This window comes from Cebus imitator, unplaced genomic scaffold (genome assembly GCF_001604975.1).
Source record: "Cebus imitator isolate Cc_AM_T3 unplaced genomic scaffold, Cebus_imitator-1.0 Scaffold39, whole genome shotgun sequence".
NCBI lineage: Eukaryota > Metazoa > Chordata > Mammalia > Primates > Cebidae > Cebus > Cebus imitator.
In genome coordinates, this window is record NW_016107354.1 from 3,506,512 (window position 1) to 3,532,369 (window position 25,858).

The 25,858-nt window shown below is 36.9% G+C and overlaps 1 protein-coding gene across 2 annotated transcripts; it reads right to left on the bottom strand.

Moving 5' to 3' along the window:
* Window positions 1-342: 342 nt before the first annotated feature.
* PTH (parathyroid hormone) lies at window positions 343-3,072 on the bottom strand. Of its 2 annotated transcripts, none has more exons than XM_037737564.1 (3): window positions 2,938-3,072; window positions 1,067-1,157; window positions 343-964 (listed from the first exon to the last, which is right to left on the bottom strand). In XM_037737564.1, the coding sequence occupies exons 2-3, from the start codon at window positions 1,150-1,152 to the stop codon at window positions 703-705; spliced, it is 348 nt and encodes a 115-aa protein (XP_037593492.1). In that variant the 5' UTR covers window positions 1,153-1,157; window positions 2,938-3,072; the 3' UTR covers window positions 343-702. The 2 variants fall into 2 exon arrangements, with proteins under 2 accessions (XP_037593492.1, XP_017381273.1); XM_017525784.2 differs by lacking the exon at window positions 2,938-3,072 and adding an exon at window positions 2,799-2,916.
* Window positions 3,073-25,858: the final 22,786 nt, after the last annotated feature.

Sequence of the window (25,858 nt, forward strand, 5' to 3'; positions counted from 1 at the left end):
TTCTTCTAATAGATATAAGCTTTCTATTCCTTGCAATTTTGAGTCCAGACTAGAACTATGATTAGTGGGTTTTTATGCAGGGGCAAATACTTTTGCAAGTTTCAGACCACTTTTGCCCCCTTTTTTGCTGAGCATTTTATTTCTTTTCCTGAAATCAAGAGGACAACAGTATTTAGCTAGTGAAGATTTGGGAGCCCAGAACCCAGTACTTTGGTAAACTAAAAGGATGATGTTAAAAGTATCCAAATGTGAAACACATGATTAAAAAAATACTTTGTATTGTTCTAACTATTCATGGTCAATGTAAACATCTGGGTGTAAGTCATAACCAAAAAGATACTTGCAATGAGTGAGAAATACTTCATTTATTTAGACTTATGATCATTAAATTTTTGTTTTACATTTTAAGGTAGAAGAGAAGCTTAAAAGTGCAATTTCATTCTTTTATAAATTATGCAACAACATACTTCAAAAAGAATAAACAATAGAAAATATTAAAAGAGCTCTTAAATGAATAAAAGTAGAAGCAAAATAATCAATTTAATTTGCAGCTATCATGGCTAGTGATGGATTACATGTTGTTTGGTGTGTCGGAAATATTGGCACTTGGAAATCTTAATAGAGCTTTGAAAAACTAGCAGCATGGAGTACTGTTGCCCTACACTGTCTAGAGCAGAACTCTGGCCATATTTGTTTTCCTTTTCACTGGGATTTAGCTTTAGTTAATACATCCACATCAGCTTTGTCTGCCTCTCCAAGACTTTTTTCATGGCTCTCAACCAGGACATTGTCTTCCTTTCTTCTGGGCCTTTCAGAACCAGCATCTCTGGGAACTAGAGGAGTTCCAAGGGCAACAAAATTGTGCACATCCTGCAGTTTCTTACGCAGCCATTCTACTCTCTCCATCGAGTTCAGATGTTTTGCCAGGTTGTGCATAAGCTGTATTTCACTCACAGATCTCCTCCTGGGAAGAAGAGAAACAGAGGGGGCCATTTCCCTTTAGCTCCCCACTTCTAAATGATAAAGCCAACATTAAAATCCAATTCCCAGGCAAAACAGTACTTACTTAACAGATTTCCCATCCGATTTTGTAAGAAAACAAATTGCCAACATGACAATCATTACTTTAGCCATGTCTTTTGCAGGTATCATCTTCACTAAAAAGAAAAGCAAAATGGAGGTATTTAAAAATATTTTAAATATTTCAAACTATAGTAATATAATGGTAACTAATTGGGTTGGTTTTCACAAGAACCTTTTGGAATCAACCTCTTTATTTTATGGATACATTAGTATACCTAATATATTTACACATAATTTGACTTAGAAATTAGTTTTATGCTCTTAAGTATCTTTTGGAGATTTCTTGTGCAAGTTTTATTATACAAATCTTAAGCCACAAGAGGAATGAAAGAGCTATTTTTGAGACTTTCCCCTGCACTGCATTTTATGTTGATTATTCCTCAGTGCTTATAATTTGCTTGAAAATGGCTAATTTTCTTAATAGGCTAAACTGTTAACACTGTTTATTTACTTAGCAAATCCTTTTCTTAAGTAAACTTCATTTCAGGCATTGTAATAATAACCATAAATACCAAACTAATAGGTGCTGATTTAGAGATTTTCACTAAATTAATGCATATTTCTCCTAGCGTTAAAAATTGTGTGTCAAAGTATTTAAAAATCATCTAATTAATTACTTGTGATGTGGATTTCGAGCTTCATCTCTAAATGGAATCCTTGTTTGTATCTTATTTCTTCAACTTATTAAATTATCTTTTAATATAACTTTTTTCTCTTTCCTTGTTTCACATCAGTATAGGATATTCTTGTTTTGATCTGCATTTCGGTACTTGCAAAGCTGTTATTATAGAAGTGCTTTACCTTAATGCTCAGTATGCTGCCTTTTAACATGCACATAGAGTAATTATGTACTCCTGTTTTACAGGGAATTTGTATCATTTAGAAGTAGCATAGGAAATATAATCTGCTACATTTTTGTTTACAATATAAAGCTATTGATGGAGCAACAGATGGAAATTTTATTTTTTGGTTATGTTAAAAATAAGTAGCTAGAGGACACAGGAGCACTGGAGTCTAATCTTAGGTTTTTCACATTTACCTAGTGACCTCAGGCATATCTGCTTTGCTTCCTTAGGGAAATGGGCTTCTTATAAGAATATCATAAATAAAAAGCTGAAAAATTGTTGCAGAACACCCTTAAAATTCATGTAATACAATTTCATGAAATTAAAGAAATATAGTTTTCAGAATAGAACTGTCATTTATGTAAAGGGAATAAATATTCACTAGTCGAACTGAGCTTATCCAACTTTAGTATACAGATTAGGCTCTTTATGAGCCATAAAATAAATAATCCAAATAATATTCTGCAGGAAAAATAGAATATTAACTCCACTTAATATATTTATAGTGATTATTTAAATGAGAACTATTCATTCACCATCAGCCTGTTTTATTTCAAAATTTTGATACTGATAATATTATATTAAAGCATAGCATGACAAATTTTAATGATTTTTTGCTGTAATTTCAGATAAATTTTTAAAAAGCAAGGTATCTCAGGAGACTTTAATCACAAAGTATTTTGTGATTTGAGAGTATTTTAGTAGCATTAATTTATTTTGTATGTGGCATTTTATATTAAACATAACTCAATCCTCTCAGCATTTTACCTTGAAGAAGCAGCATGGACATTTGTAGAAATGGTACTCATTAAGTAACTTGATTATCAAAAATCTCCTGAGATTCAGAAGTGAATTTTTAAGATTACTTACCATGCAGTGTCTTAGAACAAGATCTTCTTTCAGGTATCTTTCAGGTATGTTAGTAGTGATGTTGAGTAAACTAAAGAAAACTGACGAACTGGACTGCAGACCCTTAGATGTGACTTTTATATATAGGTCTTCTGCTTACAAAGAGAGGCTCTTTTATTGTTACAGGTGATGTCACTCCCAATACACTGGGTCTCAACTATAGGTTCAGAGCAGCCCAATGTGCACACCCATTGGGCGGTGCACACTTTTCTTAAGTTTCGGATAATTGGATACCAAAAGGGAAACAGCATTTGACCTGAAAAGGGGCTTATGCAAAGACTTTCAACAAATACAGAATTATACCACCTAGAAAAATCCTATCTGGATTGATGAATCTGAATTTATACTGTAAAAAAACTGATTTCAAAGGTTTACGATAAAATTATTATCTTACTTGAAAGTAAAATCCAAAAATAAGTATATTTTTTATAACTGTACTGTTGGTACAATTTTTATGATAATACGTCATAAACGTCATGCTTATTTTACAAGCCATTTTCAACCAATTCACATCACTTCTGGTCATCTTTCAAAAAAACAAAAATAGCCCTTTTCTTAAAGGAAGTACTAAAAACAATTTGAGAAAATGATCTTAGCACATAATAACTTTAAAAGCTTCAAAGTTGAAATTATTTTAAAATGTATTTAACTTTATATTTTATTTGTGCATTTTAATCTGTAATAATAACATTTGATAAGCACTAACTGCATGCCTAACTACATATATTATCCCACTAGATCTTCACAGCAGTCCTTTAAAGTTAATATTTAAAGTACTAAAGTAGGTTCTTATCCCCATTTTTGCATAAAATATAACATGAGAAATAATTGAATGAAACTACATAAGTCTGAGGAAAAAAAGACAGGAGACTTTATAGCTGTGTTTAATTATTTATAGGGCTACCATAAGGAAGAAGGAATATTTTCTGTGGTTTAAGAAGGAAGTGCTGGGTTCACTGGGCTTAATTTGCACATTATAATGGTCAAAATAAGAAATCAAGTACCTTCTCAAATAATGATTTCTCCATCACTGAAAATCTTCAAGTAGAAAGTAGATGAGGATTTATCAGATGTACTATAGAGATTCATACATAGAAGAAAGTTGAACTAGACAACCAAGAGGTCTCTTTTAACTGTTAAAATCTGTTGTCTTGATCTTTCTAAAGATCTCTTCTTATGCAAAGTCTACATGTGATGTTTGTATGTCATTTTTCTGTAATACTCTGTTGAGAAGAAGAATTGGAAATACAAATGGTTTTTCTTTTTTCTTTGAGATAGGGTCTCATTCTATCACCCAGGCTGGAGTGGTGCAGTGGCACAGACATGGCAGCCTCAACTTTCTGGGCTCAAGCAGTCCTCCCATCTCAGCCTCCTGAGTATTTGGGACTATAGGTATGCAGCACCACACACAACTAATTTTTAAATTTTTTGTAGAAGCGGAGTCTAGCTAAATTGCCCAGGCTGTCCTGGGCTCAAGCAGTCCTCTCACCTCAGCCTCCCAAAGTGCCGGAATTACAGGCATGAGACACCACACCCAGTCACAAATGGATTTTTATTTTTAACTTTTATTTTAACTTCAGGGGTACATGTACAGGCCTGTTTTATGGTAAACCCGTATTGTGGAGGTTTGTTGTACTAATTATATCATGACTCAGGTATTAAGCCTACTGCCCATTAGTTATTTTTCCTGATCCTCTCCCTCTTTCCACTCTCCATCCTCCAGTAAGCACCAGTGCCTGTGGTTCCCTTCTTTGTGTCCATTTTGTTCTCATCTTTTAGTTCCCAATTATAAGTGAGATCATGAGATATTTGGTTTTCTGTTCCTATGTTAGTTCGCTAAGGAAAATGGCCTCTAGCTCCATCCATATTCCTGCAAAGTATGTCATCTTGTTCTTTTTTATGGCTGCCTAGTATCCCGTGGTATATATGCACCACATATTCTTTATCCAGTCTACCACTGATGGGCATTTAGGTTGATTCCATGTCTTTGCTATTGCAAATAGTGCTGCAATAAATATACACATGCATATGTCTTTATTATAGAATGTTGAGCTTTTTTTTCATATGCTTCTTGGCCACATGTATATCTTCCTTTGAAAAACATCTGTTCATGTCCTTTGGCCATTTTTTAATGGGGTTGTCTGTTTCTTGTAAATTTGTTTGAATTCTTTATAGATGCTGGATATTAGGACTGTGTGAGGTGCATAGTGCGCAAAATTATTCTCCCTTTCTGTAGGTTGTCTGTTTACTCTGTTGATAGTTTCTTTTGCTGTGAAGAAGCCTTTAGTTTAATTAGATCCCATTTGTTAATTTTTGCTTTTGTTGCCATTGCTTTTGTCATTTTCGTCATGAAATCTTTGCCCATTCCTATCCCTAGAATGGTATTACCTATGTTGTCTTCCAGGGTTTTTATAGTTTCAAGTCTTTAATCTATCTTGAGTTAATTTTTGTTTATAGTGTAAGTAAGGGATCCAGTTTCAAACTTCTGCATACACAAGTGGTTTTATAAACACATTTATTTATTGTTAATTGTAAAGCCATGCTTAATATTCTGACATGGAGATTTCTCCCACTTCTTTGGGTAAATTTGATGTAATTGACAGCCTTCTAGGAGTGATACAATTATCACTTTCTTGTTCTTCCTCCTCTTACACTTATTTATAGAATAAATTGTCATACCAAGGCAACCACATTATTAAATTAGTTTTACAGAAAAATAAACAGTTTAGATAATGGTCATTCATTCATTCACTCAAAAAATGCATTGAATACCTACTACCTGCCAGGGTGTATATTAATCATTGGATAATTGAGACATAGTCAATGCCTTGAAATTTAACACATAATTATAATATAATATATAGGTTTTATAATAGAGGTGTGAAAAAACACCTATAAAAGCACCGAAGTGGAAGTGACAGTTTCCCTAAAGTTGTTGGAAACTGTTTTACTGAAAAGCTGAACTGTCCTGAAAGGTGATTGTGTTTTCCATCACAGAATGTAAGAAAGGACAGAGGGAGCTGCATGTGCACAGGCATGCAGGCAATGAAGGCTGAAGAGACACAGTGGCTCGTGCCTGTAATCTCAGGGCTTTGGGAGGCCAAGGCAAGGGGATTGCTTGAGCTCAGGAGTTTGAGACCAGCCTGGGCAACATAGCAAGACTTCATCTCTCCTAAAAGTAAAAAGAAAAATCAGCAGTGTGTGGTGGTGTGCACCTGTAGTCCCAGATACTCAGGAAGCTGAGGTGGGAGGATCACTTGAGCCTGGAAAATGGAGGCTGCAGTGAACTGTGATCATACCACTGTATTCCAGCCTGGGTGACAGAGTGAGACCCTGTCTCAAAAAAACAAAACAAAACAAAACCCTAAAACTAAATATTGAGTATATGCTTGTGGATGGAGAGGGGAAAATGGGGAAATGGATGATGACTCCAAAGAAGTAAAATTTGGGTACAGTTTTGGAAGGTTATTGTGTGAATGCCAAGGAGTTTTGTCTTGTAGTTCTCTCTAAACTGTAAACATGTGTGTTAGTAATAATGTTGTGTCCTTCGGATTTTTCAAAGACTACTTGATCTTTCAACAAAGCAGTAATATAGCTGCCAAGACTTGAAACATAGTTTATCTGAACCATCAGGCTCTGGACCTGCAGGTATTAGATAGAAGGAAATCACTTAGGAGGACAAGTCTAGGGGATATGTGGGCACAAGAGACTAATGATACTGTGACAGAGAAGGGCTGAGCACAGCTTTTTGGTTTGAAAAGGTCAGCCTTTCTTAGTCTAAGTACTGAAGCTAGGGTCAAACAATCTGATGTATTCCTCACATTTGGGAAGGATAAAATGTCGTGTGTTGTGCCCTGTTCCCTTATGAAAGGTTTAAGTTAAGAAGGACACTTTTTCCTTCTGTTTGCTCAATAAGAATTAGTATGGCTTTGGGGACTTGGCATCAACAAGCTTCCAGGGCTTAAAAATCCAACTATGTCTTTCTAATTCTATGTTTCGTGAACAGATTGGATAGTTTCTACCTTTTAAAAAAAAGCAGATCTATTGAGGTTCAAATGATATACAAAGAACTATACATATTTAATGTGTACAATCTGATGAGTTTGGACATACATGTTATACCTGTGATACCATCACCGCAATCAAGGTATTAGATATAGTCAGCACTTCCCAAAGTTTCCCTGTTTTTTGGAAGAACACAACATGGTACCCGCCCTCTTAAATTTTGAAGTTCACAATGCAGTATTATTAACTTTAAACACTGTGTTGTATAGCAGATCTCTAGAACCTTTTCTGGATAGTGTCTATCTTAATAATTGAGTCACTCTTTTGCTTCAAGCCCCTCTGTGGATGAGTTACTGAGCTCCTTTTTATTATTATTATTATTATTTATTTATTTGAGACAAGGTCTTGCTCTGTCACCCAGGCTAGGGTGCAGTGGTGTGATCTCAGCTCACTGCAACCTCTGCCTCTGAGGCTTGAGTAATCCTCCTACTTCAGCAGCCTGAGTAACTGGGACCACAGGCGTACGTCACCAGGCCCAACTGATTTTTGTATTTTTATAGAGATGGGGTTTCACCACGTTGCCCAGGCTGGTCTCCACTTCCTGGGTCAAGTGATCCATCCGCCTTGACCTCCCAAAGTGCTGGGATTACAGGCGTGAGCCAGTGCACTCAGCCAACCAAGCTCCTTTTGATCTGTCAGAAAAAACTTTTCTCTCTGCTTCCTTTCACCAGCCCCTAAACTTGTTTGTAGTTAGAGGCAATGAACAAAATTCTTAAAGTGACTTAACATATAATAAATGATTAATATTCAAAGTATTTATGATAATATTCTGTTCCTTATTTTTCTTTCTCTAGAATATTTCATTGATGGACACTGTAATTGTTTAACTGAGTTAATCCACATTAACTGAGGAGACTATATTATCTAAACTTCAACATTTTTTTTTGATTCTCCTCTTCTTCAACATAACATGATGATTTCACTTGTTCCCATACTGGATACATATTTAGGAATATCCATGTAAAATAATAAGATTCTTCAAGGGATGAAATCTATTTGAAAAGATAGTCATGTCAAGTGCCATAGCAATTGTCCACATCAAGTTGGAATTACTTTCCTGTCCATAGTGATATTGTCTCTTTTAAGAACAGCCTTGACACTTAAAGGGTTATGTTTTTTATTAATTCTTTCTTTAGCATATCAACCAGTTCCTTTAAGCAAAGCAAATCTCTAAGGCCTGGCACCATGGCTCACACCTGTAATCCCAGAGCTTTTGGAGGCATATGTGGGAGAATTGCTTGAAGCCAGAAGGTTGAGCAATGGAGCACTTTAATGACAGTTTGCTTTTTTTTCAATGTGCATAATCTTATTGCTAAAAAGATATTGAAAAACCGTGAAAAAGAAATAAGTAGGCTTCATTCAATAGGGTATTTAAAAAGTCAGTAATAATTTGTGGGGCTTTTTTTTTTTTTAAAAAAGTATGATTTCAATATATCATATATATGATTTTAATGATTTCAATCTTTAGAAACTAATGATTTTCTAACTGCATTTGTCAGAGTCAACTGGCTTTCGAATGTGAGATAACTGAGAAATACTGAATGCCAATAAATTGTAACCATCCTTTTATTGCTCATTTTGAATAGCATAAATATTGCAGATTAGACGTCCATCTCCCAATCAAGTTCCTGTAGCCCACTGTCTGCTTAGCTGGGACTGTGGGTGGAGGCAATTTTTCTTAAAAGGAGCTCTGGGCAAGGCAGGAAATTATATCTATATCTATATATCATATATATATTTTTATTAATTCTTGATATGTATCTTATAGAATCTAACATGGTATCATACATCAAGTGCTTGTTTTTAAAAACTGTTTAGGATGAGAACATAACTCCCCATACCTTAAATGTGGACTGTGCATAGTGACTTCTTCCAAAGAGGTGCAACATGGAAAGGGGAAAAAGAGTAACTTTATAGTGGAGATACTTGACAAACCCTACTTCAGCAAAGTGATCAAGTCAACATCAACAGTAATAAATAGTGTTGATAGAATGTATCCTTGATTATATGTGATGAAAATGGCACTTTACCTCTGCAAATTAGAATCTGCCTTATTTTTCTCATGATTAGACCAGGATAATCATGAGAAATATAAGTCTCTATTAGACTTATACACCTGGTCTAATCATGAGAAAAACAAGGCAAAGTCTAATTGAGGGGCATTCTACAATATCCTCAAAATGTCAAGCTGCCAAAACCAAGAAAAGCCTGAGAAACTGTCACAGTCAAGAGGAGTCTAAGACAATAAGACAACCAAGTGTAAAATGGCACTTTGGATGGGATCCTGGAACATAAAAAGACAATAGAAAAAAACTAAGGAAATCTGAACAAACTATGGTCTTTAGTTAATGGAAACATATACCATATGTTAGCAATAGTTAGTAAATCAGTAAAGTTGATTACTACCAACTAATTATCAATAAATTAATAAAGTTTAAATCAATGTTACAATAAAAATATTCATTGGTTTATTATAACAGATGTACCATACTAGTGTAAGATAGATTTTTTTGTTTTTTATTTTTTATTTTTTTGAGATGGAGTCTTGCTCTGCCACCCAAGCTGGAGTGCAGTGGCACAATCTCAGCTCACTGCAACCTCTGCCTCCCAGGTTCAAGCAGTTCTCCACTCTCAGCCTCCCAAGTAGCTGGGATTACAGGCATTCACCACCATGCCTGGCTAATTTTTGTATTTTCAGTAGAGACAGGGTTTCACCATGTTGGCCAGGCTGGTCTTGAACTCTTGACTGCAAGTAATCTGCCTGTCTCAGCCTCCCAAAGTGTTGGAATTACAGGTGTGAGCCACCACACCTGGCCATAAGATGTTAATAATAGGGGAAACTATGTGTAGGGATGGGATGGGGTGGGCATATGGGAACTCTGTGTACTATCTGCTCAAATATTCTGCAAATCTAATACCCTTCTAGAAAAGAAAGCCTATCCATTTAAGAAAAATCATGGACATAAAAAAAAAAAAAAAAAAGAAATAAGGGAAGTTCTCAAAAAAAAAAAAAAAAAAAAAAAAGCTTAGGAATTGAATTGAGAAGTAGAGGATTTGATACAGCAAAATTAAGAGTCAAGTAAGACTATTTTGATCATCTCTTGGCACTTTCAACAACACTTTATATTATACTTTGTCTTACCTGGTTCTCACCAGGTATCTTTGAGGTAAATATTATTTCTACCTTATAAATGAGAGGCTTAAACTTGGACTTCTGAAGTTACTGGTTCAAGTTTACTCAACTAGTAATGGACAAGGCTGAATTTAAATCTATGCTTCTGGACTTACATCTTTTTCTTTAATATCATACTGCAAAGAATAAAGGTCCCTCCCCTGTTTCCCTCCAACTGACTCCAGTGTGTAGTGCTCCCCTCCCTGTGTCCATGTGTTCTCATCGTTCAACACCTGTGGGACAGGGGGGATGGAGAGTTGCGGGGGGATGGCATGGGGAGAAATGCCAGATATAGGTGAGGGGGAGGAAGGCAGCAAATTACACTGCCACATGTATACCTATGCAACAATCTTGCATGTTCTTCACATGTACCCCAAAACCTAAAATGCAATTAAAAAAAAAGAATAAAGGTCAATAGAAAGGAAGAAGAATATTCAATCCAGAGCGCTTGGTATATGCTAGAAACTATTCTAAGTGCTTTATAAATGTTATCCCTTTCATCTTTACACAACCCTGAGGTAGGTCTATTTTAACCCCTGTTTTACAACTAAATAAACTGAAGCATAAATAACTTAAAGATATATCCAGGATTATCCAAGTAGTTAGCGGCAGAGAAATGATTTGGACAGAGGCAGTGTGACTCCAGAACCCACGCTTATGATAATTATGGAATACTATCCACACATGTACCCCCATAGATGCACATTGGAACAGCATATTATAGTATGTTTACTTATACCATAACTTATATTTGAGAAAATATAATTTCTCTAATCTCCAAAATATTTTATACCTTCTCAAGCTTCCTAAGTGCTAGTTAGCAGCGGAATAAGAAGCTCTGTATTTGGTTTAATTTTAAAAATGAGTTCAATTATACACCATTACTATATTAGTTCATTCTTGCGCTTCTAATAAAGAAATACCTGAGACTGGGTAATTTATAAAGGAAAAAGGTTTAATTGGATCATAGTTCTGCAGGCTGTACAGGAGGCATAGCAGCTTTTTGGGAGGTCTCAAGAATCTTCCAATCATGGTGGAACACAAAGGGGAAACAAGGCAGGAGCAGGAGCAAGGTGTGGGGAGTGCTATAAACTTTAAAACAAACAGATGTCTTGAGGACTCATTCACTGTCATAACACCAAGGGAAAATGTGCTAAATCATTTGTGAAAACTCTGCCTCCATGATCCAGTCACCTCCCACCAGGCCCCATCTCCAACATTGGGGATTACAATTTGACATGAGATTTGGGTGGGGACACACATTCAACCCATATCTATCACCAAGTGGGATTTATTGCTGGAATGCAAGAACAGTTCAACATACAGAAATCAATTAATGTAATACATGACATTAACAGAATGAGGAGAAAAAAGTTACACGATCACCTCAATTGATGCATAGAAAACATTTGACGAATTTCAATACCCTTTCATGATAAAAACACTCAACAAACTAGAATTAGAACAAAACTATGTCAACATAAAATAAAGACCAAATAAGAAAAACCTACAGCTAACATCATTTTTTAAGACAAAATTTTTTTCTCTAATATCAGGAACAAAACAAGGTGAAAAAAGTACCCATTTTTCACAATATCTATTAAACATAGCACTGGAAATCTTAACCAGATTAATTAGGACAGAAAAAGAAATAAAAGACATCCGAGTTGGAAAAAAAGTGAGATTATTTCTGTTCTCAGATGAGATGATCTTATCGTTAAAAAACCCTGAAGTTTCCACACACAAAAAATAGGAATAATAAATTCAACAAGTTTACAGAATGCAAAATCAACACAAAAAAGTTGCACTTCTTTTTTTAAAATTTATTTTATTGCATTTTAGGTTTTGGGGTACATGTGAAGAACATGCGAGATTGTTGCATAGGTACACACGTGGCAGCGTGATTTGCTGCCTTCCTCCCCATCACCCATATTTCGCATTTCTCCCCATGCTATCTCTCCCCAACTCCCCACACCCCACTGTCCCTCCCCTATTTCCCCCCAACAGACCCCACTGTGTAGTGCTCCCCTCCGTGTCCATGTGTTCTCATTGTTCAACACCCGCCTATGAGAGAGAACATGCGGTATTTGATCTTCTGCTCTTGTGTCAGTTTGCTGGGAATGATGGTTTCCAGGTTCATCCATATCCCTACAAAGGACACAAACTCATCGTTTTTGATGGCTTCATAATATTCCATGGTGTATATGTGCCACATTTTCCCTGTCCAGTCTATCATCGATGGGCATTTGGGTTGGTTCCAGGTCTTTGCTATTGTAAACAGTGCTGCAATGAACATTCGTGTGCACATGTCCTTATAATAGAACGATTTATAATCCTTTGGATATATACCCAGTAATGGAACTACTGGGTCAAATGAAATTTCTATTTCTAAGTCCTTGAGGAATCGCCACACTGTCTTCCACAATGGTTGAACTAATTTACACTCCCACCAACAGTGTAAAAGTGTTCCTATTTCTCCACATCCTCTCCAGCATCTGTTGTCTCCAGATTTTTTAATGATCGCCATTCTAACTGGTGTGAGATGGTATCTCAATGTAGTTTTGATTTGCATTTCTATGAAGACCAGTGATGATGAGCATTTTTTCATATGTTTGTTGGCCTCATGTATGTCTTCTTTTGTAAAGTATCTGTTCATATCCTTTGTCCACTTTTGAGTGGGCTTGTTTGTTTTTTTCTTGTAAATCTGTTTTAGCTCTTTGTAAATTCTGGATATCAGCCTTTGTCAGATGGGTAAACTGCAAAAATTTTTTCCCATTCTGTTGGTTGCTGATTCACTCTAATGACTGTTTCTTTTGCTGTGCAGAAGCTGTGGAGTTTGATTAGGTCCCATTTGTCTATTTTGGCTTCTGTTTTCAACGCTTTTGGTGTTTTGGTCATGAAGTCCTAGCCTATGCCTATGTCCTGAATGGTTTTGCCTAGATTTTCTTTTAGGGTTTTTATGGTGTTAGGTCTTATGTTTAAGTCTTTAATCCATCTGGAGTTTATATTAGTGTAAGGTGTCAGGAAGGGGTCCCGTTTCTGCTTTCTGCACATGGCTAGCCAGTTTTCCCAACACCATTTATTACACAGAGAATCATTTCCCCATTGCTTGTTTCTGTCATGTTTGTCAAAGATCGGATGGTTGTAGATATGTTGTGTTGCCTCTGAGGCCTCTGTTCTGTTCCACTGGTCTATATCTCTGTTTTGGTACCAGTACCATGCTGTTTTGATTACTGTAGCCTTATAGTATAGTTTGAAGTCCAGTAGTGTGATGCCTCCTGCTTTGTTCTTTTTGCTTAGAATTGACTTGGCTATGCGGGCTCTCTTTTGGTTCCATATGCAGTTTAAGGTGTTTTTTTTCCAATTCTGTGAAGAAGGTCATTGGTAGCTTGATGGGGATAGCATTGAATCTGTAGATTACTTTGGGCATTATGGCCATTTTCACGATATTGATTCTTCCTAACCATGAACATGGAATGTTTCTCCATCTGTTTGTGTCCTCTCTTATTTCATTGAGCAGTGGCTGGTAGTTCTCCTTGAAGAGGTCCTTTACGTTCGTTGTTAGTTGTATTCCTTGGTATTTTATACTCTTTGTGGCAATTGTGAATGGTAGTTCATTCTTGATTTGGCTCTCTTTAAGTCTGTTATTTGTGTATAGGAATGCTTGTGATTTTTGCACATTGACTTTGTATCCTGAGACTTTGCTGAAGTTGCTTATCAGTTTCAGGAGATTTGGGGCTGAGATGATGGGGTCTTCTTATATAAAATCATGTCGTCTGCAAATAGAGACAATCTGACTTCCTACTTTCCTATTTGAATACCCTTTATTTCTTTTTCTTGCCTGATTACTCTGGCTAGAACTTCCAGTACTATATTGAATAGGAGTGGTGAGAGAGGGCGTCCTTGTCTAGTGCCTGATGTCAAAGGGAATGCTTCCAGCTTTTGCCCATTCAGTATGATATTGGCTGTGGGTTTGTTGTAAATAGCTTTTATTATTTTGAGATACGTTCCATCAATACCTACCTTATTGAGGGTTTTTAGCATAAAGGGCTGTTGAATTTTGTCAAAGGCCTTCTCTGCATCTATTGAGATAATCATGTGGTTTTGTCTTTGGTTCTGTTTATGTGGTGAATTACGTTTCCAGACTTGCGTATGTTGAACCAGCCTTGCATCCCCGGGATGAAGCCTACTTGATCATGGTAGATAAGCTTTTTGATGTGCTGCTGCAATCTGCTTACCAGTATTTTATTGAAGATTTTTGCTTCTGTGTTCATCATGGATATTGGACTGAAGTTTTCTTTTCTTGTTGAGTCTCTGCCGGGTTTTGGTATCAGGATGATGTTGGTCTCTTAAAATGATTTGGGAAGGATTCTCTCTTTTTGGATTGTTTGAAATAGTTTCAGAAGGAATGGTAACAGCTCCTCTTTGTATGTCTGGTAGAATTCGGCTGTGAACCTGTCTGGACCTTGGCTTTTTTTGGGTAGTAGGCTATTAATTGCTGCCTCAACTTCAGACCTTGTTATGGGTCTGTTCAGGGTTTCGGCTTCTTCCTGGTTTAGGCTTGGGAGGAGGCAAGTGTCCAGGAATTTATCCATTTCTTCCAGGTTTACTAGTTTATGTGCATAGAGTTGTTTGTAATAGTCTCGGATGATGGTTTGAATTTCTGTGGAATCTGTGGTGATATCCCCTTTAACATTTTTTATGGCATCAATTTGGTTATTCTCTCTTTTCTTTTTTATTAATCTGGCTAGTGGTCTGTCTATTTTGTTGATCTTTTCAAAAAACCAGCTCCTGGATTTATTGATTTTTTGAAGGGTTTTTTGTGTCTCTATCTCCTTCAGTTGTGCTTTGATCTTAGCTATTTCTTGTCTTCTGCTAGGTTTTGAGTTTTTCGATCTTGCTCCTCTAGCTCTTTCAATTTTGACGATAAGATGTCAATTTTAGATCTCTCCTTTCTTCTCATGTGGGCACTTATTGCTATATATTTTCCTCTAGAGACTGCTTTAAATGTGTCCCAGAGATTCTGGCGTGTTGTGTCTTCATTCTCGTTGGTTTCGAAGAACATCTTTATTTCTGTCTTTATTTCATTCTTTATCCAGACAACATTCAATAGCAAGTTGTTCAGTTTCCATGAAGCTGTGCTGTTCTGGGTTAGTTTTTGAATTCTGAGTTCTAACTTGATTGCACTGTGGTCTGAGAGACTGTTTGTTATGATTTCCGTTCTTTTGCATTTGCTGAGGAGTGATTTACTCCCAATTATGTGGTCAATTTTAGAGTAGGTGTGATGTGGTGCTGAGAAGAATGTATATTCTGTGGATTTGGGGTGGAGAGTTCTGTAAATGTCTATTAGGTTTGCTTGGTCCAGGTCTGAGTTCAAGTCCTGGATATCCTTGTTAATTTTCTGTCTGGTTCATCTGTCTAATATTGACAATGGGGTGTTAAAGTCTCCCACTATAATTGTGTGGGAGTCTAAGTCTCTTTGTAAGTCATTAAGAACTTGCCTTATGTATCTGGGTGCTCCTGTATTGGGTGCGTATATATTTAGGATCGTTATCTCTTCTTGTTGCATTGATCCTTTTACCGTTATGTAATGTCCTTCTTTGTCTCTTTTGATCTTTGTTGCTTTAAAGTCTATTTTATCAGAGATGAGAATTGCCACTCCTACTTTTTTTTGCTCTCCATTTGCTTGGTAAATCTTCCTCCATCCCTTTATTTTAGGCCTTTGTGTATCCTTGTATGTGAGATGGGCTTCCTGGATACAGCACACTGATGGGTTTTGGTTTTTTTATCCAATTTGTCAGTCTGTGTCTTTTGTTTGGGGCATTTAGTCCATTTACATTTATGGTTAATATTGTTATGTGTGAATTTAATACTGCCATTTTGGTGCTAGCTGGCTGTTTTGCCCATTAGTTGATGCAGAATCTTTATTGTGTTGATGTTGTTTACCATTTGGCATGTTTTTGGAGTGGCTGTTACTGGTTGTTCCTTTATATGTGTAGAACCTCTTTCAGGAGCTCTTGTAAAGCAGGCCTGGTGGTAACAAAATCTCTGAGTACTTGCTTGTTCGCAAAGGATTTTATTTTTCCTTCACTTATGAAGCTTAGTTTGGCTGGATAGGAGATTCTGGGTTGAAAGTTCTTTTCTTTTAGGTTGTTGAATTTTGGCCCCCACTCTCTTCTAATTTGTAGGGTTTCTGCTGAGAGATCTGCTGTGAGTCTGATGGGCTTCCCTTTGTGGGTAACCCAACCTTTCTCTCTGGCTGCCCTTAGTATTTTCTCCTTCATTTCAACCCTGGTGAATCTGACGATTATGTGCCTTGGGGTTGCTCTTCTTGACGAATATCTTTGTGGTGTTCTTTGTATTTTCTGGACTTGAATATTGGCCTGCTTTGCTAGGTTGGGGAAGTTCTCCTGGATAATATCCTGAAGAGTGTTTTCCAGCTTGGATTCATTCTCTTCATCACATTCAGGTACACCTACCAAACGTAGATTAGGTCTTTTCACGTAGTCCCACATTTCTTGGAGACTTTGTTCATTCCTTTTTCCCCTTTTTCCTCTAATCATGCCTTCTTGTTTTGTTTCATTGAGTTGATCTTCGACCTCTGATATCCTTTCTTCTGCTTGGTCAATTCGGCTGTTGAAACTTGTGCATGCTTCGCAAAGTTCTTGTGTTGTGTTTTTCAGCTGCATCAATTCACTTATATTCCTTTCTAATTTGTCAATTCTTGTTAGCATTTCGTCAAATCTTTTTTCGACCTTCTTAGTTTCTTTGCATTTGGTTAGAACATGTTCTTTTAGTCCACAGAAGTTTTTTACTACCCACCTTCTGAAGTCTGATTCTGTCATTTCAACACACTCGTTCTCCATCCAACCTTGTTCCCTTCCTGGTGAGGAGTTGTGATCCCTTGTAGGAGGAGAGGTGTTCTGGTTTCGGGTGTTTTTATCCTTTTTGCACTGGTTTCTTCCCATCTTTATGGATTTATCTGCCTGTCGTCTTTGTAGTTGCTGACTTTCAGATTGGGTCTCTGAGTGGACGTTCTGGTTGATGATGAAGTTATTTCTGTTTCTTAGTTTTCCTTCTAACAGTCTGGCCCATTTGCTGTAGGACTGCTGAGGTCCACTCTAGGCCCTGCTTGCCTGGGGATTGCCTGCAGCAGCTGTAGGGTTGCTACCAGTTTCTTCTTCTGCTATCTTTGTCCCAGAAGGATACCCACCAAATGTCAGTCTGATCTCTCCTTTATGAAGTGACTCTTTGGATATACAGGGGTCAGGGAGCTGCTTGAGGAGACAGTCTGTTCTTTATAGGGGCTCAAGTGCTGAGCTGTGAGCTCCGTTGTTCAGTCAGAGCTGCTGGGCAGGTACGTTTATGTCTGCTGCAGCAGAACTCATAAACCACTTTTTGTTCCCAGGTGCTCTGTCCCAGGGAGTTAGGGCTTTATTTATGAGTTTCCGTTGTGCTGCTGCCTTTTTTTTTTTCAGGGTTGCCCTGCCCAGCAAGGAGGCAGCTTGTTCACTGTCTGTCTGCAGAGGCTTTGCTGAGCTGCTGTGGTCTCCACCCAGCTGCTGTGTGAACTTCCCTGCAGTCTTGTTTATATGGGTGTAGTTAGAACTGCCTCGGCAATGGTGACCCACCTCTGTATTGGCGGACTCTCTCTGTAATGGCAGGTTGCCTTGGCAATGGCAGGCTGCCTCAGCATTGGCTGACTACCTCTGTAGTGTTGCAGTGCCTCGGTAATGGCGGACACCCCTCCCCCACAGAGCTGGACTATCCCGGGTTCAGCTGCGCTTGCTGTGAAATTCTCAATCCAGAGAGTTTCTGATTGCTGTTCTTTTGTGGGGGTGGGACTGAGCCTGATCACTTGGTTCCCTGCCTCAGAGTCTTTTTTTTCTTTTTTAGTTGAAGAGTCAACTCTATCCCAGTCGCCTGTTGAAACGGCGCCCCGGGATCTGTGTGATTTCCTGTGCGGCAACTCACTGCGCTGGCTTAAACAGTGGCACTGAGATTCATGGCGCTTTTTTTTGCCCAGGAATCTCGTGGCCTGGCTCCCTTTTCAGTCCCCTCTTTAATCAGATGAATGGGTGACTTCCCTTTAATCAGATGAATCACCAGCCAAAAGGGCACCTGGACCAGTGTATTTTGTATGGAGAACTGCGGGCCAGGGCACCAACAAAGCAGCCACATGGGGCAAAGCAGCTGCGCCAACCCAAAGAACCACGCTGGCCACAACAGCCACGCTGGTGACCTGTGGGGCTCTTCTGCCTGGGAATCTCCTGGTCCATGAGCAATAAAAATGCGGAGTCCCTCTGTGCTTTCATTCGGAGCTGCAACTCCGAGCTGTTCCTAAACGGCCATCTTGGATCTTCCTCCACACTTCTTTACATTAATAATGAATAATCTGAAAAGGAAATTAAGAAAACAATCCCATTAACAAAAGCATTAAAAGAAATAAATGCTATTGAACTTACAGTGACAACTACAAGCAATGAATTTACAGTGACAGCTACAAAACATGGCTGAATGAAATTAAAAATTTATATGGAAGTATATTCTGTGTTCATGAATTTAAAGACTTAATACTAATATTAGGAAGTCAATACTACCCCAAGCAATCTAGAGATTAAATGCAAAATCTATCAATATCTCAATTTTTTTTGCAGAAATGGAAAATTTTATCCTAAATTTATATAAAATCTCTAGAACCCTGAATATCCAATATAATATAATATTTTAGTTTAGGTTTGGGGCTACATGTGCAAGTTTATTACAAGGGTATATTGTGTAATGCTGAAGTTTGGGCCACTATTGAGCCCATCACCCACCCAGTTAGCATAGTGTCCAATATTTTTTCAGCCCTTGCCTCCCTCTCTTCCTCTCTCCCAACTTTTGGAATCCCCAGTGTCTATTGTTCCCATCCTTAGGTCTGTATGTACCCAATGTTTAGCTTCCACTTATAAGTGAGAACAGGCGATATTTGGTTTTCTGGTTTGTGTTAATTCACTTAGAATAATGGCCTGCAGCTAAATCCATGTTGCTGCAAAGGAAATTATTTTATTCTTTTTTGTGGCTATGTAGTATTTTATGTAGTATATATTCTACATTTTCAAAATACAGTCCACCATTGACGGGAAACTTGGCTGTTTTCATTTCTTTGCTATTGCGAATACTACTGCAATAAATATGTGAGTAAAGGAGTCTGTTTGGTGGAACAATTTATTTTTCCTTTGGGTGTATATACAGTAATAGGATTGCTGGGTCATGTGGTTCTTCCATTTTTAGTTCTTTGAGAAATCTCCAAACTGCTTTCCACAGTGGCTGAATTAATTTACATTCCTACAGTGTATAAGCATTCCCTCTCCTCTGCAGCCTCACCAACATCTGTTATTTTTTGAATTTTGATAATAGTCATTCTGATTGGTGTGAGATAGTATCTCATTATGGTTTTGATTTGCATTTCTCTGATGATTAGTGGTGTTGAGCATTTTTCATATGTTTGTTATATGTCTTTTGAGACTGTCTGTTCATGTTCTCTGTCCACTTTTTAATAGTTTTTTTTTTATTTAAGTTCTTTATAGATGTTATATATTAAACTTTTGTCAGATGCATAGCTTGCAAAAACTTTCTTCCACTCTGTAAGTTGTCTGTTTACTCTGTTAGTTTCTTTTGCTGTGCTGAAGCTCTTTAGTTTAATTAAGCCTTCATTACCAACTTTTGTTTTTGTTGCCTTTGCTTTTGAGGACTTAGTCATAAATTCATTGCCCAGGCTGATGTCCAGAAGAGTATTTCCTAGGTTTTCTTCTAGGATTTTTATAGTTTGAGGTCCTACATTTAAGTCTTTAATCCATCTTTAGTTAATTTTTGTAAGCGGCAGGGGTTTAGTTTCAAACCGCTGCATATGGTTAGCCAATTTTTGCAGCACAATATATTAAATAGGGAGTTTTTTAAACCAGCGTTTATTTTTTTTTTTACTTTGTTGAAGATTAGTTGGTTTTAAGTGTGCAGCTTTATTTCTGGATTCTTTATTCTGTTCCATTATGGTCTATGTATCTGTTTTACCTAGTACCTTTCTGTTTTGTTTACTGTAGTCTTGTAATATACTTTCAAGTCAGCTAATGTGATGTCACTGGCTTTATTCTTTTTGCTTAGGATTGCTTTGGCTATGCAGCCTCTTTTTAATTTTTATGTGAATTTTAGAATACTTTTTTTCTAATTCTGTGAAAAATTCTGCTGTAATTTAATAGGAATAGCAATGAATCTGTAGATTGCTTTGGGTAGTACAGACATTTTAATGACATTGATTGTTCCCATCTATGAGCATGGAATGTTTTTCTATTTGTTTGTGTCATCTATGATTTTCTTCAACAGCGTTCTGTAGTTCTTCTTGTAGAGATCTTTCACCTTCTTGATTAGATATATTCCTAGGTATTTTATGCTTTTTTGTGGCTATTGTAAATGAAATTGCATTATTGATTTGGCTCTCAGCTTAAATTTTATTGGTGTGTAGAAATGCTGCTAATTTTTGCACATTGATTTTGTACCCTGAAACTTCAGTGAAGTTTTTAACAGGTCTAGGTGTCTTTCAGTGAAGTCTTTAGGGTTTTCTAGATATATAATCATACTGTCAGCAAAAAGAGGTGATTTGAGCCCTACTTCTTCTATTTGGATGCCTTTTACAATTTTTCCTTGTCTGATTGCTCTTGCTAGGACTTCTGGTTCTATGTGGAATAGAAATGGTGAGAGTAGGCATCTCATCTTATTTCAGTTCTTAGAGGGGATGCTTCCAGCTTTTGTCCATTCAGTATGATATTGGCTGTGAGTTTGTCATAAATAGCTCTTACTATTTTGATGTACATTCTTTCAATGCCTAGATTGTTGAGGGTTTTGATAATGAAAGGATGTTGGATTTTATTGAATGCTTTTGCTGTGTCTATTGAGATGATCATATAGTCTTGTTTTTAATTCTGTTTATGTGTGAATTACATTTGTTGATTTGTATATGTTGAACCTATCTTGCATCCCAGGAATAAAGCCCACTTGATCATGATAAATTAATTTTTTTGATGTGCTACTGGATTCAGTTTGCTAGTATTTTGTTGAGTATTTTCACATCTACGTTCACTGGGGATATTGGCCTACAGTTGTCTTGTTTTGTTTTGTTTTGTTTTGTTTTGCCAGATTTTGGTATCAGGATGATGCTGGTTTAGTGGAATGAGTTAGGGAGGAATTCTTCCTCCTTGATTTTTTAGAATAGATTCAGTAGGATTGGTACCAGCTCTTTGTATGTCTGGTAGGATTCAACTATGAATCAATCTAGTCCAGGCCTTTTTTTTTTTTTTTCTGGTTGGTAGACTTTTTTTATTTCCTAAACAATCTTGAATAAGAAGAATAAAGTTGAAATTCACAATTTACTTAAATAGCACAGTGTGGTACTAGCATAAAGAAAGACATATAGATCAATGAAATATAATAGAGACCCCAGAAATAAACCCTCTCATATGTGCTCAAATTTTTGACAGTGATGCAAGACCATTCTATGGTGCAAAGATAATCTTTTCAACAGTGTTGAGATAACAGAATAACCACATGTAAACAACAACAATAAGACAGAGCCAAGTCTGTTCTGAGGCTTGGGTTTCTCCCTTGGCCAGTTGGCAAATACCTGCTCATTTCCAAGATCCAGCCTAAATATAACATCCTCTATAATGCCTGCCGAAGTACTGACCACTGGGATATTCCAAAGACACTTTATACTCACCTCTTACCAAAGCTCTGAAAGTAGCAGCCAAGGATGGAATCCAAGTCCAGGGCTCTTTCCATCACCCGAGTACCTTTCACGTTCACTTCTAAGCTATGGCACTAGCAGGCTGACTCACCAGTGAAACTCAAAACAGGGAACTAATGGAGGCTTGGAGATTGACTTTTCAGGAAGGCACAGATTTATATGATAGTAGTTTTGAGTACTGTGGCCATCTCTATACATACTTGAAGAATCTTGAGTCTTCCACAGCAAATTCCATTCATCTACCACTTGCCCTCTGTTCCCACCAAACTCCAAGCCATTAATTTTAGGACCAATGAAAAGCACTTCAGATCTCTTTCACATTAACTTCCCACTGTATATATATATATATATATATATATATATATATATATATATATACACTCAGTTTTGCACTATTAAGTGTAGAAGTAATATATTAATTGAGAATATATTCTCATTTCCTTTGCAAATTCCATCTATGGAGATTTGTTTTGCAAACATTTTGATGACTGTACTTAGCACCATGGTGCAAACTGAAACAAGATAAGCCCTAACTAATATGATGTTATACTGTATGTTTTAGTTAGCTAATGCTGCATAATGTTACCCCAAAACTTGATGACTTAAAACAGTAATAATTATTTATTACTTTTTATGGTTTCTGTGGTCAGAAAGTCAGGAGTGGCTTGAATGGGCAGTTTTGTCTTGGGTCTCTTATACAGTTGCAGTCAAAATGTTGGCTGGACAATAGTCATATGAAGTCTTGACTAAGGCTAGAGGATCTACTTCCAAAATGATTCACTCACAAACCTGGCAAGTGGATGCCAGCTATTAATGAATGGCCTCAGTTCCTTTCTACATGGGTATCTCCTCCACGAGGCATGGGCTTCTTCATAATATGATAAAGTGATTGGTGTCCAAAGACAAGCAACCTGAAAAAGAAATGCCAAGTAAAAACTATATCCTTTCTTTTTGAAAAACAGCTTTATTGATGTGTAATTTATAATTCATCAATTTAAAGTGTACAAGGAAATGTTTCTTAGTATATTCATGGAGTTGTGCAACCACTACCACAATCTAATTTTAGAATACTTTAATTGTCCCCTAAAAAAACTCTATAACTATTAGTTGTCACACCCCATACTTTCCTCACCCTTTTCCCCAGCTCTATGCAATCACTAATCTACTTTCCATCTCTATGGATTTGCCTATTTTGGATATTATAAGAAAATGGAATTATACAATATGTAGTCTTTTGTGACTGGCTTCTTTCACTTAGCATAATATTTTCAATATTCATGTTATAAGAGGTATCAAAACTTAATTTCTTTTTATTGCCAAATAATATTCCATTGTATGGCTATACCACATTTTATTTATCCATTCATCAGTTGATGAGCATTTGAATTATTTCTACTTTTTGGCTATTATGAATATGCTGGTATGAACATTCATGTACAAGTTCTTGAGTGGAAATATGTTTTCAAATCTCTGGTATGTACCTACAGGAGTGGAATTGCTGGATCATCAGGTGACTGTATGTTTAGCATTTTGAGGAGCTATCAAACTGTTTTCCAAGGCAGCTGCAACATTTACATTCCTACCAATAATGTATGAGGCTCCAGTTTTTTTGACTCTTCACCAACACTTATTATTGTCTCTCCTTCAGATTACCACCATTCTAGTGTATGTGAAATGCTGTCTCATGCTTTTAATCTGCATTTCTCTGATGACTAATGACCTTGGGCCTCTTTTCATATGCTTATTGGTCACTTATATATCTTCTTTAGAGAAATTCCTATTTGAATCCTTTGCCTATGTTAAAAACTTGGATTGTATTTTTATTTATTTATTTATTTATTTATTTATTTATTTATTTATTGAGATGGAGTCTTCCTCTGTCACCCAGGCTGGAGTGCAGTGATGCAATCTTGGCTCACTGCAGCATCTGACTCCTGGGTTCGAGTGGTTCTCCTGCCTCAGGCTCCTGAGTAGCTGGGATTACAGGCATGCACCACCACACCCAGCTAATTTTTATATTTGTAGTAGAGATGGCGTTTCACCATGTTGGCCAGGCTGCTCTCAGACTTGTCAGGTGATCCACCTGCTTTGGCCTCCCAGAGTGCTGAGATTACAGGTGTGAGCCACAGCACCTAGAATTATTTTTGAATTGTAAGAATTCTTAACATATTCTGGATACAGGCCTCTTATCAGAGGCATAATTTGCAACAATTGTCTTCCATTATGTGGGTTGTTACCTTACTTTCTTAGTGGTTTTGTTTGCAGCACAAATTTTAAATTTTAATGTAATCCAATTTACTCATTTATAAAAAACTGCTTGTGGTTTTGATGTCTTATCTAAGAAATCATTGCCTAACCTATAAAGATTTACTATATATTTTCTTCCAAGAGTTTTATAGTTTTATCTCTTACAATTAGGTCTTTGACCCATGTTGAGTTAATTTTTGTGTATGGTGTGAGACAGTGAGAGCTGTGTCCTTTTTATGTCCTAGCTTTGAGAACCATGTAGTAGCATTTCCACTCTGATCCATTGGTTATGGTAATTACAAGTTCCTGCCCAAATTTAAGTGGAGAAAACATAGAGCCCACCTCTTGTGGCGAGAATATATGTCAAGAGTAAGTGAGATGGATATAATCTGTAGCACTACTAATACATTTATGTTTCTTAATATTTAGAGATATTTTAAGTGAAATATCCACAGACATTTGAGTTCTGATTGTTCTCCTCACAATTTGACATTTACTCAAGAAATACCAAGTTAGGATCATAATGCCTATCTTTTAGAGTTGCAGTTATGATCAAATTAAAACAATACATATGAAAATCCCCAGTACAGTATGAGTTAAAGAGATAGCAATGGACAAGGTATTTTGATATGGCTTGCCTCTGTCGCCATTCAAATCTCATCTTGAATTGTAGTTTCCATAATCCCCACATGTCATAGGAGGGACCCAGTGGGAGGAAATTGAATCATGGAGGCAGTTACCCTTATACTGTTCTCATGGAAGTGTGTGAGTTCTCCTGGGATTTGATGGTTTTATAAGGGGATTTCCTCCCTTTGCTCAGCAATTCTCCTTCCTGCTGCCATGTGAAGAAGAATGTGTTTGCTTCCCCTTCCATCATGATTCATGATTGTAATTTTCCCAAGGCCTCCCAGCCCTGTGGATCTAAGAGTCAATTAAACCAATTTCCTTTTTAAATTACCCAGTTTTGGGTACGTCTTTATAGCAATATGAGAAAAGACTAAAACGTATATGAACGAGCAATTCACAGAAGATGAAAATTAAATGGCTCTTAAGCATATGAAAAGATATTCATCCTCACTCATAGTAATATAAATTTAAGCTAAAATTACACTGAGATACTGCCTCTCACCCACTGGCAAAAATTTAAGAGGTTGACAACATAGTCTATTGGCAAGACTCTGAAAGGACAGGGTCTTCTATATGTGACTGGTGGGAATTGCTGGCATGCTTACTATGAAAGGGAGTAATGCAAAATTATATCTGCATTTACCTTTTGACCTACCCATCCCACTTCTTTTTCTTTTTTTTTTTTAAGGTGAGATAATTCTCATTACAGCATATGCCCACTTCCTTTTGACCTACTCATCCCACTTCTAAGAATGTATCTGATATAGTTTGCCTGTATTCCCACCCAAATCTCATTTTGAATTATAGCTCCCACAATTCCCATGTGTTGTGGAATAGACCCAGTGGTAGGTAATTGAATCATGGGGGTGGATCTTTCCCATGCTGTTCTCATGGTAGTTAATAAGTCTTACAAGATTTGATGGTTTTTATAAAGGAGAGTTTCCCTGCCCAAGTTTCTCTTCTCTGTCTGCCACCATGTGAGATGTGCCTTTCACCTTCCCCCATGATTGTGAGGCCTCCCAGCCATGTGGAACTGTGAGCCCATTAAACTTCTCTTCTTTGTAAATTGCCCAGTCTCAGGTATGTCTTTATTAGCAGCATGAAAACAGACTAGTATTCTCTCCAAAATAT